Source organism: Saccostrea echinata, unplaced genomic scaffold (assembly GCF_033153115.1).
Source record: "Saccostrea echinata isolate AGI-Se365-2 ecotype Australia unplaced genomic scaffold, CSIRO_AGI_Sech_v1 ptg000054l, whole genome shotgun sequence".
Taxonomy (NCBI): domain Eukaryota; kingdom Metazoa; phylum Mollusca; class Bivalvia; order Ostreida; family Ostreidae; genus Saccostrea; species Saccostrea echinata.
In genome coordinates, this window is record NW_026889803.1 from 20,506,534 (window position 1) to 20,522,217 (window position 15,684).

General features: G+C 32.2%; 1 protein-coding gene across 1 annotated transcript; it reads left to right on the plus strand.

Annotated features, from left to right (window-relative positions):
* The first annotated feature begins 1,549 nt into the window (after window positions 1–1,549).
* Window positions 1,550–9,242, plus strand: LOC133206208 (tenascin-like). The gene is made up of 4 exons (XM_061342151.1): window positions 1,550–1,628; window positions 3,414–3,527; window positions 8,220–8,342; window positions 8,476–9,242. The coding sequence occupies exons 1-4, from the start codon at window positions 1,559–1,561 to the stop codon at window positions 8,544–8,546; spliced, it is 378 nt and encodes a 125-aa protein (XP_061198135.1). The 5' UTR covers window positions 1,550–1,558; the 3' UTR covers window positions 8,547–9,242.
* Window positions 9,243–15,684: the final 6,442 nt, after the last annotated feature.

A 15,684-nucleotide genomic window follows, 5' to 3' on the forward strand; every position in this document is an offset into this window, starting at 1 on the left:
CAAAAATGAATCCCACCATATGGCATGCCTAAACAAAGAGTATGCTAAAATTTCAAGCATCTGCGATGAGTAGTTGCTGAGAAAACTGCCACCGAAATTTGTTATGTGTGGTACAGACAAGCACACGGATAAACAGGAAGTTGTTATCGGATTCGTACAAAAATAAATCTCACCATATGGCATGTCTAAACAAAAAGTGTGCTAAAATTTCAAGCATCTGCATGGCTTCAATTTGAATCTTTCTCAATATATTTGCATCATTTGGAAGATAACACTTTATTTTCCTGGCTCCATCTCGTAGGCAATGTAAAAATAATCCGAAAATCTACGGATTTCTATCTAAAAATACACTTCTAGATTGCCATTAGCAAACAGGGTATACATATTAGAAGGTTCTACATCGGGACCCTCGATCATTATTCTTGCGAATAGGGATCTTAATGCCTCTTCATAGTGAAACGAGTATTCACAAACATTTTCCCGCCATCGTCGAGACGATCCACCCCTTCTGTATGACAGCCACCACGGACTGGATGGAGTACGTTCCCGCCGGTTTCCAATGTCTGCTTAACAGTATCCCTCTTGTGTAACTCTCGATCTATGGTGGATATAGCTGAACGTATGGGGAGTGGACGTAACCGGAGGCTCCATTATAGTTACATTTCAAGACATAAGGACCGATTCTTGTCCATCCTTACCTTCAGTTTCAGTCAACTTATCCCAAAAATCTTTGACCTTCTTTTGCAACTTCAAGGGTTTTTTTGGTCCCCTACCGGTGAAACCGGAGGAGACTATAGTTTTTTTTCCATAACTTAACACTTTCTTTCTAACAGAAAGATTCGTATGTTCCTAAAATATTTGTCTGTTAATAAAATTACATGTATATCAATGTTCTTGAAACATCTTTTTCTTAAATTAACAAAGGATAAATTATACGAGATTATGTAAAAAAAAAATTCACCTGAGTCATATGAGGTATTGGTCAAGTTTTACCTAATTTTGAATTGCTTTTAATACAGTTATTTGAATTACTAGATATGCTTGTGAATTTGTTTTCCTTACTAAAGAAGAAACTTTTTAGGGGAAAAATCGCTCGTATTTAGCTGAAAATGATACTAATGTGAGTTAGATTCGGATTAACGACGAAGTAATTTAGTTTACAGTGAAACCAAGGTTCCGACAGTGTGACACCGCTGTAGGCTGATTTCCTTTCGCTTGAGTTTTGGAGGATAATTGCTTAAATTTCCACCAATATTTAAATTTGCTTAATATTTTTTTCTTCTCTATTTAGAAAATAATAGCACCATAGCTACCATATTTTATCAAGTGGATGTAATATTGATGAGGCGTGCCCAATTATGACACCATAAAAAGAAATTATATTTTTAAAAAGAACAAATTTAATAGAGCATTAGACACGGGAATTGCACTTCAGATAATAAAATATTTACTTGTTCGAACAAGAACTCTATATTTTATGCAATTTTCATGACGTTTATCTTTCTATAAAAAGGGGTGCATCAAGTATTCCTGTAAGTCTGCCTGCACATTTCAGAAGATGATGCTGCGAGTTATCATTTCGCTCTTCCTTTTGTGTTGCATAAAGGAATCCTACAGCGCAGGGATAGGTATGAAAAAAAATCTTTTTTTTAAAGGCAAATGTATTTTATTATTAAAGAGTCCATGAAGTAAGAAATACATTGGCATATTTTCTTTACTTGTTTATGTATTAAATTTAGCACTGCACTGTGTGTTTCTTATCTTGGGGTTCCAATAGTTTCCAAAATCGACATTTGCCATATTAGATATGAAAGTTTTTTAACGACACTGCCTTTTTCTGAACTGTACTTTAGAAACTATGACGTAGACCCGTGTGCAATAGAAATATATAATGACGTAAAAACGGGATAATTGAATAAAGAAGGTTTGCAATAGCTCAAGCAGATTTTGCCTAATTGCTCAAGTTGCTCAATGTTTAAAAGTATTCGATGTCACGAAATAGCAAGTATCTACCGAAATAATTTTGTTAATGAAAAAAAAAAACTGTCAACATTTGTTTAGATTTAAATGTTATGCAAAAGTGCAAATTTTTAAGCAAGTGCGTTCGATAAAACTTATGATTTTTAAAATCAAAATTTTGAATTAAGTCTGTTCTCAGTTTATGGTCTTGGAGCCTGGCAATTGTAAACACATTTCTCAGATAAGAGTATAGAGAAGTTTAAGAAATACATGTATTCCAACAGCAAATTTATAAGCTGTCAATTCAGCAAATCAATTGGCTTTAAATTTGCAGCTTGAACCCACGTGTGAATATTTAGGGTGGAACAATTACTTTTGCGAATCATTTTAGTCAGATCGTATGTTTCAATGATTTTTTTAAACATTTTTACCCAATACTTGGTCTTTTGTCGATGGTATAGACTTTAAAAACTGTTCATGGTTAAACTAAGTCTCCCTGTGGTAAAGAGGAGGCACAAGAGTAATACTATGTTAATTTAACTTTTTTAAAAAAAAAAAAAAAAAAAAAGAATGCGAGTAAGAATAAATTAACCATGTGACACAGCTGTAATTAGAGGATCAAACGTGAAAATATTTTAAAATCTAAACCCCTACACAGTTATTGTTTGATTTGACCAGGATGATGTAATTGTTGGCTACAAAAAAAATCTGTGGTGAAGTTTTTACTTTTGATTAATGATGTAGTTTCAGTTAATAAAACAAAAAGTTTGTAAATGCACAGGTATTTGCTACTCAAAATGTTGTATTGTTGGAATTATTGAATCGTTAATTTGAAAGAAGAGATAACATAGAAACTAGTGCTCAAAAACACCGACAAGTCATGCGCGCTTATATCCCCGACAAGTCAAATGCTCTTATTCTCCTGACAAGTCCAGTGGTCATACACCTCCGATAAGTCAAGTGTTTTACATCCCCGTCAGTCAAGTGGTCATATTCCCACACGATAAGTAAAGCGCTTTTATACCCTTAACAAGTCAAGTGATTTTGTTCATCCGACAAGATTAGTGCTTAATTCCCCCCTAAAAGTCTAGTGCTCATATTTCCCTAAAAAGTCAAGTGCCTTTATTCCCCCGACAAGTCAAGTGCTCTTCTGCTCAAACAAATCAAGTGCTCTTGTCCCCACAAGTGCACTTTTTAAGTCAAGCGCTCGATCTTCCCCGACAAGACATGTGCTCTTCTACCCCTTTTATTCCCTCGACAAATCCAGGGTTCTTATAGCTCGACAAGTCAAGAGTTCTTATCTCGTTAACATCAGAAGGGCTGGATTCTTTCAGATGACTACTGGATACTTTCAAACTTTACAGGTGTTAGACATGAGTTACAATGCCCTATTATTATACAATTGCTTTTAGATTCAAAGACTGAATGTCCTTTTTCAACGTTATTTTTCACAGATGGTGATTGCACCACTGATGCCGATTGTGAAAAGGCAGACTCAGGTTGTTATTCAGGAAAATGTAAATGTAAATTTCCAAAGGCATATGATACTACTGCTGCAAATTGCACTGGTGAGTTATTTCATGTCAATTTTATTAAACTTGTCAGATTTCAATCAGACCCTACTGTTTTCTCTATTTTAGGAATGTTTTTAAGTTTTGTGTGAGTTATTGGTGTGTGAAACACACAAACTTGTCACGTAGACATATTTTATGAAGCGCGCTAGGGCTTCATGAAAAATATGCCTATGTGCAAGTCTGTGTGATTTACACACCAATAATTCACACTAAACTTTAAAACATTCCTTGTATTTACATTTTACATGTTTAAATACACCAAAAATATACTCAATGTTTGAATTCTTCGCTGCCCTATATCGTCATATTTAAGCATTGAATCATTATTTTTTGAAAGATATAGTCTCATAACTGCAACGGTGTGTGCAAACAAATTGAGTAACGCGCGTTAGCACGTTATGAAAATTTGTTTGCACACACCGTTGCAGTTATGAGACTATATCTTTCAAAAAATAATGATTCAATGCTTATATTTACATTTTTTAACTCCTTGCCTTGACTGCAAAGGTGTTTTTTTATTTCAAAATCCCTGTATTATCCTTCGAGTAAATTACATTTAATGGAAGAGACATTGCAACAGGTTCTGTTCAATGTCAGCGTGAAATTTGACGTTGTACTTCCACGGCGTTAAACGTTTGTGACGTCAAAATAAAACGCATACTTTAACCTTTTGACCCCCTCTCTGTGTTATGGTGTTTTGAATGCCGTAGCTTTCCTCATACTTTATAAGCAAAATACATGTTGAATGTAAATATTTTTATATATTTACATTTGCAAATGTTTTCTTTTATATAACAGTATTAAAAGCAACGCGTATCTATATCCGTATAAATACGGGTTCCTCGCGTCATAAACGTTCGACGTAATTTTTCAGTGACGTCATAAAGGGTCGAGGCGCAATTCAGTGGATCAAACACGTGCCGTTGGGTTTGAAAAATAAAACGTTTCACGCGTTAAAGATTATAATCAGGCAAAAATAAAATACGAATAAGTCACAAATGTAAATATAAGTAATAAGGTATCATTTTAAAACATCTATCGGGCTATAAATACGGGTTGGTACGAGATCAAATTTACCATAAAGCTCTTCGGGCTTTTTGGAATTTGATCTCGTGACCAACCCGTATTTGTTTAAAAATGATACCTTATTTCTTAATTAACGTCTCTGTAGCCTCATTGTGACGTCACTTTAGCGCGAGTTTCTCCGTGAATATTTCTACGCGTGAATATACACAAAAATGGCTTTCAAATCAATTTCACAGTTGGCTTAGTAGAAAAACACAGCGAATGTAAATATTCCATATTATCATTAATTTCAACATTATTATTTTTACTATTATTATTAGCTCACCTTAGCCAAAGGCTCGCGCGAGATTTTCTGATCGAAGAGTGCCTGGCGTCCATCTGCCTGTCTGTCTGTCGTGTGTTATTATTTGCAAACTTTCCACTATTTCAAATTCTTTTCCAGAATCACTAAGCTAATTTCTACCAAACTTGCCACAAAGCACCAGCGCATATAGGGGATTTAAATGGGCCACGCATTTTTTCTAGGCGATATAATTAAGAATTGTTGAAAAATTAATAGCATCATTAAAATATCTTATCTAGAACCACTGAGCCAGAAAAGACACAACTTATGTTAGAGCTCCATTACATAATGTAGATTTATTTCTTTTTTATAAATCATGACCCCATGGGTAGGATGGGGCCGCAATAAGCCATAAAAGGTTTATAGGGAATTATATAAGAAAAAATCTTTAAAAATCCTCTGAAGAACAGCAAAGCAACGGTAAGTCATATTTCTATGGAAACATCCCCAGGAAGAGTATAAGTTTGTTCAAATCATGACTCCTGGGACTAGGGTGGTTCCACAATAGCATATCAAACTTTTACATAGGTGTAAATCGGGAAAAAATCTTTTAAAATCTTCCACTGAAGAACAGCAAAGTCATGATCAGTCATATTTATAAGGAAGCATTCTCAGGTAATTAGACTCAAGATATTCAACTCATAAATTCTGGGAGAACCTAACAAAAATACTATAATAACCTATATTAACTTTAGTAAATCAAAGTTTCAAGATTATCAATATAGTAAATAATTTTTCAAAAGTTGTCACTATAGTTTTTTTATTTTTTTACATTTGGACACTGCCATTCCACTGCACACATGTACATAGTTTCTTCTCGCCAATAAATGTCAACAATGGATTTTCCCGAGTATCCATATTGAAGTTGAAGTTGTGTGTAAGTGATTACTAAAGTGTCATAGTTGTCACTTTTGTGGCATAGTGATCACTATAGTGTCTTACTTATCACTATTATAGTAAATCAAAGTGACAAAGTTATCACTACGGTCAAAGTTTTAGAAGTATTAATTATAGTAATCCAAAGTAAAATCTTTTTTACTGCTTAATTTTTTGTGACACAAGTCTTAACAAATTTCACAACGTATTTATTATCCAGTTTTACGGATTTTCTCATTTTACCAAGGATATTTCTTGATGTATTGTATTAACAATAAGTCCCTGCACTCTACATGCAATACATTTTATTTGGAATTTTATTTTTTTAGTTTGATACTTTTTGAAACCTTATCTTTTTCAATGACTGGTACTAGCTAAAAAAAATTAAATTCTGAAATAAATAGTGTTTGTCTTTCATTGTTCTTTTTTTGTAATAGTAAGTCAAATACTAGTGGTATTAATGTCATTAGATACACAAAGCAGGATATAAAGATTTATCATCTTTTACACAACAAATAACTTTAACACCACAAATAAAGTACATTTGAGTGACAACTATAGTAAATCAAAGTTTATAAAGTGATCACACGTTTTCAAAATTATCACTATACTGTCATAGTGATCACTATAGTAATTCAAAGTTTTCAATGGTGTCACTATAGTAAATCAAAGTGTCAAAGTTATCACTTTAACTATAGTTTTCATAGTGTCAAAGTTATGACTAAAGTAAACTATAGTTTACTATAGTTAAGGTATTTCCATCCTCGCAATTTTATGGGTTCAAAGTAGAAAAACTGCATTTATTTTCACTGAATATTTTTTAAATTAATAAATAGTTGCAAAAAATATAAAGGTTGCCATATTTTTTATGATGTAAAACCTAAATAAACAGAAACTTATGTTGAGCATTAAAAAATTGTACATTTTTAATAAACAGTATTATAAAAATAATGTAAAAATAGGTTCAAATACATAATTGTGATGCTGGAAGTTCCAAAATAATTGCTTCTTTATAAATATGTTTGAATTGTCAATATCAGGGAAACCATTTTGCATTAGAAGTACAATTAGGAAAATGCCTGAATACAAATATATTAGAAAGAGTTATTGCCCTTAGCAACATTTTTTTAAAGATTGAATGATTGATTAAATCAAAAAAAATATTCATTTTTCTAAATCTTTTACTAAACAATATTTGTTATTACAATCATTGAAAAGCATTCTTCTAAAAGATATGTTTCTATGGGGTATTAATTTAAATTAATAACAGTTTTTGCAAAAACCTATGACATCATAGGAGGATGGAAATATTTTGTTAGGGAAGGGTGGGACCACAATGGGAGATCAAAGTCTTACACAGGCATCATATGTAGGAAAAAACCATAATGTATTATAAGGGTCTTCCTTCTTCAGTGGAACAATATGTCGTTGAAGAAGATACGTGTGTTCCATGCAATAATGCAGATGGCCAAAATGATCATTACCAGTATACTTTTTCATTAACATAATGCTAATGAAATGTACAACACGACAGAGTTGTTGCTTGTTGATATGTCTTTATAACCGATGCGTTGCTTTCAGGATCCGTTAGCCTGCTAATTCAGATTTTTTTTCTTGACCATTCTAAGAATACCAATCTAATGCATTTGTATTCATTCTTATACATAATGATGTAAACACTTCTTGATTGGCTAACCACTTGGTGTGGCCAACGGGTGTCTCATGCAAACAAATTCCAATTGTCCTGCCACTCCACAGGTACTAGTATCTGTTGGCACTTCCCCACATCAGTGGTATGCCGCCTTTCTCATTAACCAAGTAACCGCGTTATTCATGTCCTACGTTTTCAAATACGAATGTTAGTACTATTAATACAAATAACGAGCACGAGAAGGCGGAAATGTCAAGCCAGTATCACATCATTTATCGGAAAAATTTTCAATTGTTTTGAAAAAAGCATCTTAATTAGATAGTTATATTACCAAAAAAATCTATAGTGTCTAAGGCAATGATGCGCCCCATCAGGTTAGGTATAAAGGAAAAAGATACCCTAATGAAAAAGTTTTTTTTAAAAATTCAAGTCTACCCCAGGGTTCCATTATTTCTGTAAATAAAAATTATTATTAAAAATCTTCTTTTGAGCTATAAAAAATCTGCCAGTATCCTACTATCCTCTAAGGGAAACAACTCATCGAAATTTTCATCGACTCGTGTATCCCACAAAATTCGAGCAGCACTATCCAAGTACATTGTGTCGTCATCAAGAATCAATCCATAATATGGATAAACTAGTACGTGTCAGACTCAATGAATATGTACAGTAATTGGTACCAGTATGGGACAAGAATTGATTCATTAATACTTTTTAAAGTATTTTTATTATGTACCTAGCTTAAAATTTAGAAAACCCATTTAAATGACTCTTATTTATTTTTTGCTAGGAACACCACAATTCTGTAGTAACGATCGTGATTGCGCCTTTGGAACGTGTGTGTCTAACGTGTGTAAATGTGACGGGGGTTACACATCTGAATCAAACTGCCGACTCAGACAGTACAGTAGTGGTAAGTTTGAGTTGTTTAAATATTTTATGAATGGGGGTCGTTATGATTGGTGCTTTTCTTCAATGAATTTTTAATTTGAAATAAATACATTGGTACTTTAAAAGATGTAATCTTGCATTCAATTCTTTTTTAGGGGTGTCAATAAAACCTGGAGTTACCTCCCTTGTCCTCCTCATCGGCTCCGTGTGGATGCTCCTAAAATGAATTTACTTCACCTTAACCTGTTGACTTTCTATATAATTTTGTAAGACATTACTTAAAGTTTGCTTTTTTAAATCTAACTCATTTAAGGCCATTTGCTACAAACAAACATACGTCGTGAAAAAGAACTGAATTCCTATTCACATATTTATATAAATTGGATATAAGAAGTGAAGCCACCTTTTTTCCCAAAGATTTCTCAATAATTCCCGTAAAATAGTATATAGATGTATAAGAGGAACTGCAAAAGGACAAACCAGAACATCATGGAAAATCTACATTTTCTTTACATTTCAGGGAATTCGATTAATTTACAACCAAAATGAGTTTACCAATTCATTCTTTTAGTTTTGTTTTGTTTGTTGGTGTCCTTAAGCATATTTATTTTCGTATATAGTATTGTAGGGGGTCATGATTGTGTTCAGCACCAATTGTTATTACTATAGTTACATGTTTATGAATGACCCCCTGTTTTGTATATATCTTTTCGTCATTTTACAAAATAAATGACATTTTTCATTCTAATACATATGTTCTCATTTCGCCTGCTTTCGCCTTGAGCAAAAAACGAGATCAGTCTCCTTGGCAAGGTTATACAAACAAAGGAACATAAATACTTTTCTGTGCGTAGTAGACAATATTTGTAAATGTCATTCATCTCAACAGACTGTATTTTCCTTTAATAAATCTTTCAAAACACTTGATTTTTTTTTTTTTTTTTTTTTTTTTTTTTTTTTCCGATAAAAGTGTAACTGATATGATGTACTAGAATACTAATGCAAAAAAGTAATATATTCGAATGACAAATTTTTCGTTCATACAATGAATTAAGCGAATTGCTTTGTGCATTTTATCGTTTGAAAACACATATGGAAACTATTTGACTTTGCTAATGTAACTCTATAGTTTGTGCTTGTGTAAAACATAGGTAATCAGAGATTACAAAGCTCACCTCGATGAATGTTATGTATAGGAAAAGCTAAGCCTCACATGAAATGAATATTCTGATAATATGCTTCCCTGCATGCAGCATCTCTGAAGGTTTGGTAAATGTAAGGTTTGTCGTTCTTGATCCAAAACTCCCTACGTTTGTGGCAAGAACTGTCTCCAGCATTATTTTGATATCAACTTCTAATTAGAGTAATTACATCAACTTTTAGGTAGGGTAATTACATCAAATTTTTAGGTAGAGTAATTTCATGTATTTGTAGAATCAAAATGATTTTTAAAGTAATTTTGTAGATGAAAACACTCACAAGGTATGAATTTGTTCGATTTCCATTCTTATTGAAGAAGCAGTTATCTGTGTTGGCAAAAAGACCCATTCCTTCATTAACTGTGAAGATTATCTGTATAAAGTGTAAAAAAAAAAAGTTATATGTCTGAATTGATGTAATTGATTTGAGGTATACAAAACAAATATAGCTTAATCAAAAACAGATTTAAAGATACATATATTCTATACATTTTTGCTAGATATCATTCAAATCAGATCGTGGCTGCAGATGGAAAGACTATCTTTTTTTCTTTAAGAAATTAAGAGGTGTTTTCCCTTTTAACGAGGTTGGATCCTGATATTTAAAGTTCTAAGATTTTTTTTCAAGTATACTTTTTAGTATCTACACACATATCTTAATTAAAAATCAAAACAAAAAATGAATGTAAGTATGCTTGTTTCGTCGCTACGGTACATTTACCGGGTAATACCACCTTTTTGCACTGATATTGTGTCTTAATCATGAATCAAATCTTGTAAGTTTTTTTTCCCAATATTTTTTATCCAAATAAATCATGGGACAAAATATACTATTATTCTATCTTATAAAAGACATTAAAATTGTGACAAAAAATGTTTCAAATTGCTTCGCATAATTAAGTACTTGAACTTTCTGCACTCATAAAATGTCATTTTTCTGGCATTAAAAATTTATTAAGCAAGAAAATTCTTTTAATGTTTTAAAGTTTTGCTGAATTAAAGCAGATTGATCAAAGTTATCTTATAAATTCAGAAAAGAAAATCGAAAGTGGGGGTCTTTGATGTAAATTTTTGATATTATTTTTAAAAAAAGTGTTTATTATATGTTAGACTTGGCTCAATTCTTTCCTGGACTTTCAGAGTATATTTAGAATTCAAAAAAATTAATTTGATAGATATTTCAGAACCAGCATAAAACATTTCACTACATAAATGACTCTGTGTGCAACGAGCATGGAAAAATAGGAATCTAAACTTAACAGTACTGTAAATACTTCGAAAGGAAAAATCGATCATTTTCTTCTAGAAAATCTATTGCTACAAAAGAAAGTTCCTGGCGTAATCCTTTTTGTGGAATTTGATCGCGTTTTTTTTTTTTTTCATTCAATATAGTTTAATTTGCATTGCAGAATCCAAATTTAATGTTTGAATTAACTTAAATATGATGCAGAATTTTAGAAATAAAGGTCCAGTAAAAAATCTTCTCAAGAGCTCAGGATCGAACTCCTTAACGAGGTTCACTCCTGAGCTTTTGAGCAGATTTTTGTCTGAGCCTATATTTAAAAAATTCTGTATAATGTTTTAGTTCTTACAATAAATTTGGATTCTACAATACCAATTAAACTAAATTCAGTTAAAACTGCATGATTAAATTCCATATCAAAAGCATTAAGTCAGGAACTATTTTGTGGCGGAAGTTTTTTTTTTTTTTTTTTTTTTTTTTTAAGAAAATTATCATTTTTTTCTTTCAAAGTATTTAAAGTATGGTAAGTTTGGATTTCTATTTTTCCATGCAGCCTGCACACAGAGTTATTCTGTGCCTTAAACTGTTTTATGCTGGTCCTAAATTATATATTTTGAATAAACTATCATGAATTCTATCATCATATCTGATAAATATAGCAAATATATTGCGAAAATCTAGGAAAAAATAGCCCTAACTTAAGCTTAAAATGAGCACTATTTTAGTAATATCTACAAATTAACATCACAGGCCCCTTATTTTGATTTTCTTTTCTGAATATAAGATACTTTTAACCATTCTTCTTAAATTCAGTTAAATGTCATTACTTTCAAATGATTTTATTGCTTGTTAAATTTTTTATGCCAGAAAAATGACATTTTTTGAGTGCAGAAAGGTCAAATAATTGACCATGCGCAGTATTTTGAAACTTTTTTGTTTCACAAATTTCAACGTGTCTATTCAAGATGAAATAAGACTATGTTCGTTCCTATAATTCATTTGAATGAAAAATTTTGGAGCAAAAACTTAAAAATTAATTTATGTATTGGACGTAATTACAGTGCAAAAAGGTCATACTAAATGCTCCGTAGCACCAAAAGAAGCGCATTGACCCCCATTTTTTTTTTTGGGGGGGGGGGTTAATTTGGCTATGTGTGTAGATTCTAAAAATATACTTGATAAAAAACTCTCATTACTTTTGATAGCAGGATCCAACCTCCTTAAGTAACCAATGCATTGCCCTTCATTTCACTACAGTAAAGGGAAGTCTAAAAAGCTCAAATCAGAAGAAAGCGTGGGAAGTGTCACATTAAAAACTCTTATTCTTTCAGGTATCATTCTGTCCTGTAGTTATCATGGCAACACCGGTAATTCAAATAGAAAATTAATAAATTTAATATGAATCCTGATGCAGTCAAGACCGTCTATCGGTTTCTGGATTATACAAAAAGTAAAGAGAGGAGCAATATTTTGAATGGCTGAAAAGACTGATGGACCAATTACTATCGCAATTTCTGTTCTGTCATCTGTAGAGTCCCAAATCACAAACAGATATTTTTACTCTAACGATTGCTGTACTTGTATATAACCTATTACTTTGGACAATACCTTGTTCAGTGATGGTATTGTCAAATTGTCCGTCTGATTTTGTTAATCTTTATTACAGATACATTTTGCTTATTTCAATTACATGATTTTTTTTCCGTAAAAATCTGCCTGCATGACCTTCTAATTCAATTGTCGTCTAAAGCATAAACCTGTTAAATGTTCATAGCTGTGCCATGGTAATATAATGTCATAAAAATGTTTATCCATGAAAAATTATTTTTAAGAATTTTTTTTTCGAGATTTGAAACATTACTAGATACAGAACAAGAGGGACAAGTACGTAGCTTCTGTGAGACTATTCTTTATGTTTGGGTGATTTTTTTTTTTTATTAAATTATACCTGACCTTCTCATCTTCATATCTTGATCCATCTCTCTTCACACACCCCGTCCCCCTTACCAAGCAATTAAGTTTGGGTTCGATATTTTCAAGAATCCATATCAAGCCACTAAACTTCTTACAATTGTTTCTTTTTTCCTATGGAAGATACAATTGTTTCTTTTTTCCTATGGAAGAAAGTTGTTCTTTAGAAGCAATGTAAATGTCAAAATATACAAACAGAGAATATTTCTTTTCTAAGATGCTTACCTTTAATATAAAATCTTGACAGATTTTTCTTCAAGAAATGTGATTATATTTCAATCAATTTATCTTTAGAATTGCTTCTCATCCAATAATTATTTTTGTAACATATAGACAGGCCGGGGGGGGGGGGGGGGGGGGGTAGAGTATAGATTTTGCTATAGTAGAATTTTCTTTAGATGCTGGTTGCCCCCCCCCCTCCCCACTTTTTGATGTTGTAAGGTCGAGCACAAGCAAATTCCAGGATTTGAACAGTAAATTTTAGGTTCCTTCTTTCCTTGTCAGATTTTTTTGGGAAGTTGCCCCCCACCCCCCACTTTTGTTTTTTAAATTTTTGTATATTAGAGACATTTTTTAATATCTTAAACAATGTACAGCGCCTTAGGGTAATGCATTTTATATAGGACGCTATATGTTCAGTAATTCCAACAATCAAATTAAATTTGAATTACCATACCTACCGGTACACTAGAAGTTCTGGAAAGAGCTTCATAAAACCCAAAGAAAGATGCACAGTGGGATCTAGTAAATGTTCTACAAACCCTCTTCCTTTTTTCGCATGAAACTATTAACAATAGGGAAATAAAAACTCTAACAGTAATGTGCAACAAAATTTTTGAGAAGTGGAGTTAACTAGATGTGGATTCTACACTTTCAGAAAATTTGAAAACAGAAAATTTTGCCAAAATCAATAGCATTTAAACGTATGACAATTCATTTTTACAACCATTCTCCTCGATGAATTAAAGACTACTCTATTTGACATCATTAACAACTTCTTCCTCAATATAAATGGAACTTGTAAATTTTCGTATCTTGTCATTGTAATCTACAATGTTACTTTGTTAAAAATCATTCCGATTCTACACACAAATACTGCATGAGGTTGATATAAAAAGATGCTAGAATTCCTTAAGGACAAAACGTATGTAGTCTTTGGAGTTCAGGTCTTCCAAAGCTTTGTTGGAATTCTCATTGGTAATAATATTCATTTTCATTCATACTTTGATTCAATATATCCAACTGAATCCGACGTAAAAGACACCAAGGAATCAGATACATCTGTTTCATATTTGGATGTTTTACGAGAGAAAGACATTGATGACAAACTAACAACTCAACTTTATAATAAACTTGAAGACAAACATTTTGATCCTCAACTCTCCTTATTTATCTAGCAATACATTGTTTCTATAGTGTCTTCTGCATATAGTGTTTATGTTTCCTCGTTGATTCGATACGCAAGAGATGTTCTACTCACGAACAATTTCAAAACGGGGACAGGCTACAGACAAATAAATTGATCATTGTTTTAATTACGACTAGGAACTACTCCATTTTACTTATCATGACCAAGGGCTATTGGCGGACTTGATCGGTCGACAAGGGATGCTTTCTCTTCCATGGCACCTGATCCCTCCTCTGGTGTTTTCCGGGGTCTTTATTCGCTCTGCTCTCAATATGTATTGTTTAACTGGACTTCTGATTGTGCTCATTATCTCTATATTTCATTTCAAATGTTAAAATATAACAAAATTACAATTTGCTTGAGCTAGAACTAGACTTATACTGTGATATCTTAAGTATTGGGGGACTTATTTAACAGTCTTATCAGTTAACACATGAAGATTAAACGTTAAATCCACATGAGAAAAAAAAATTATTCTCAGTATATAAACTTATTTTACTTGGTATTACATGTAATATATTTTGCGTGAAAAATATTGAGATAACGAACACTATTCTAGCTCAAGCTCATTCAAGCTCAAAGTCTATTAAAACAATACAAATCGGGAACAGAGCAAACACGGACCTCCAAAAACAGAGGTGGGATCAGGTACCATGGAGGAGTGAGCATCCCCTGCCGACCGATCACACCCGCAGTGTGATCCTTGTCATGATCGGGAAATAACGGGAAAATCCGTCGATAATTCAGTATGTAAATAATGGCCTTACAATTAGTATGAAAAACGTCAGTAAGCATATGACTTAATGATAGATTGTATTTCCTGACAAGGTCATTGTATCGACCATAGAACTTAAGAAATGAAGACAAGTCATCAACTTGTTTGTCAATAACTTACCTCGTTTTAGAAACTGTTCATACGTAGAGCATGCTCTTGCATATCGAATCAACTGAGAGATATACACATCATATGCAGGTCATAAGGGTATATTGAATATAACATTTATATAACATTTAGAGTTTTTTAATTTGTTGTTACTTTTTTCCCATAGTTTTAAGCTCAGCTGAGACAATAATCGTGAGCTTTTCTGTTAGTTCGGCGTAGCTCTATGAATCTCAGTCTGTGTTTTTTGGACTTCTTACTCAGAACCACTGAGCCAATTTCAACCATACTTGGCACGAAGTAACTTTGGGTAGGGGTACATTTTTTTTCAAATAAAGGGTCAAGTTCTATGTGAAGAGAAGATAATCAAAGAATTTGGATTGATTAATTTTAAAATCGTCATAAGAACCATGGAGTCAGGAAAGGTGACACCTAGAGTAAAGTTATATAGAATAATTTATAAATAATGTAAAGCAGTAAAAAAAAATAGTGTTAAGTTGTAGTACTAGATTTTTTTTTTGCACATTTCCTTTGTCCATGCATGACTTTCTTATCGATTCATTTAGCTTTTTGCAAGGAACGTTTCGTTTTGTGAACGGTACGATACACTTCTTATATATATCCATTTATTTATTTATTCATTTATTTAAGAATTTTAGCAGT

Bases quoted from the DNA above. Each gene is read 5' to 3' on its own strand.
- LOC133206208 (XM_061342151.1), top strand. From the start codon at position 1,559: ATGATGCTGCGAGTTATCATTTCGCTCTTCCTTTTGTGTTGCATAAAG. The intron at 1,629-3,413 runs GTATGAAAAAAA...TATTTTTCACAG, and splicing joins ATCCTACAGCGCAGGGATAG to ATGGTGATTGCACCACTGAT. The intron at 3,528-8,219 runs GTGAGTTATTTC...ATTTTTTGCTAG, and splicing joins TACTGCTGCAAATTGCACTG to GAACACCACAATTCTGTAGT.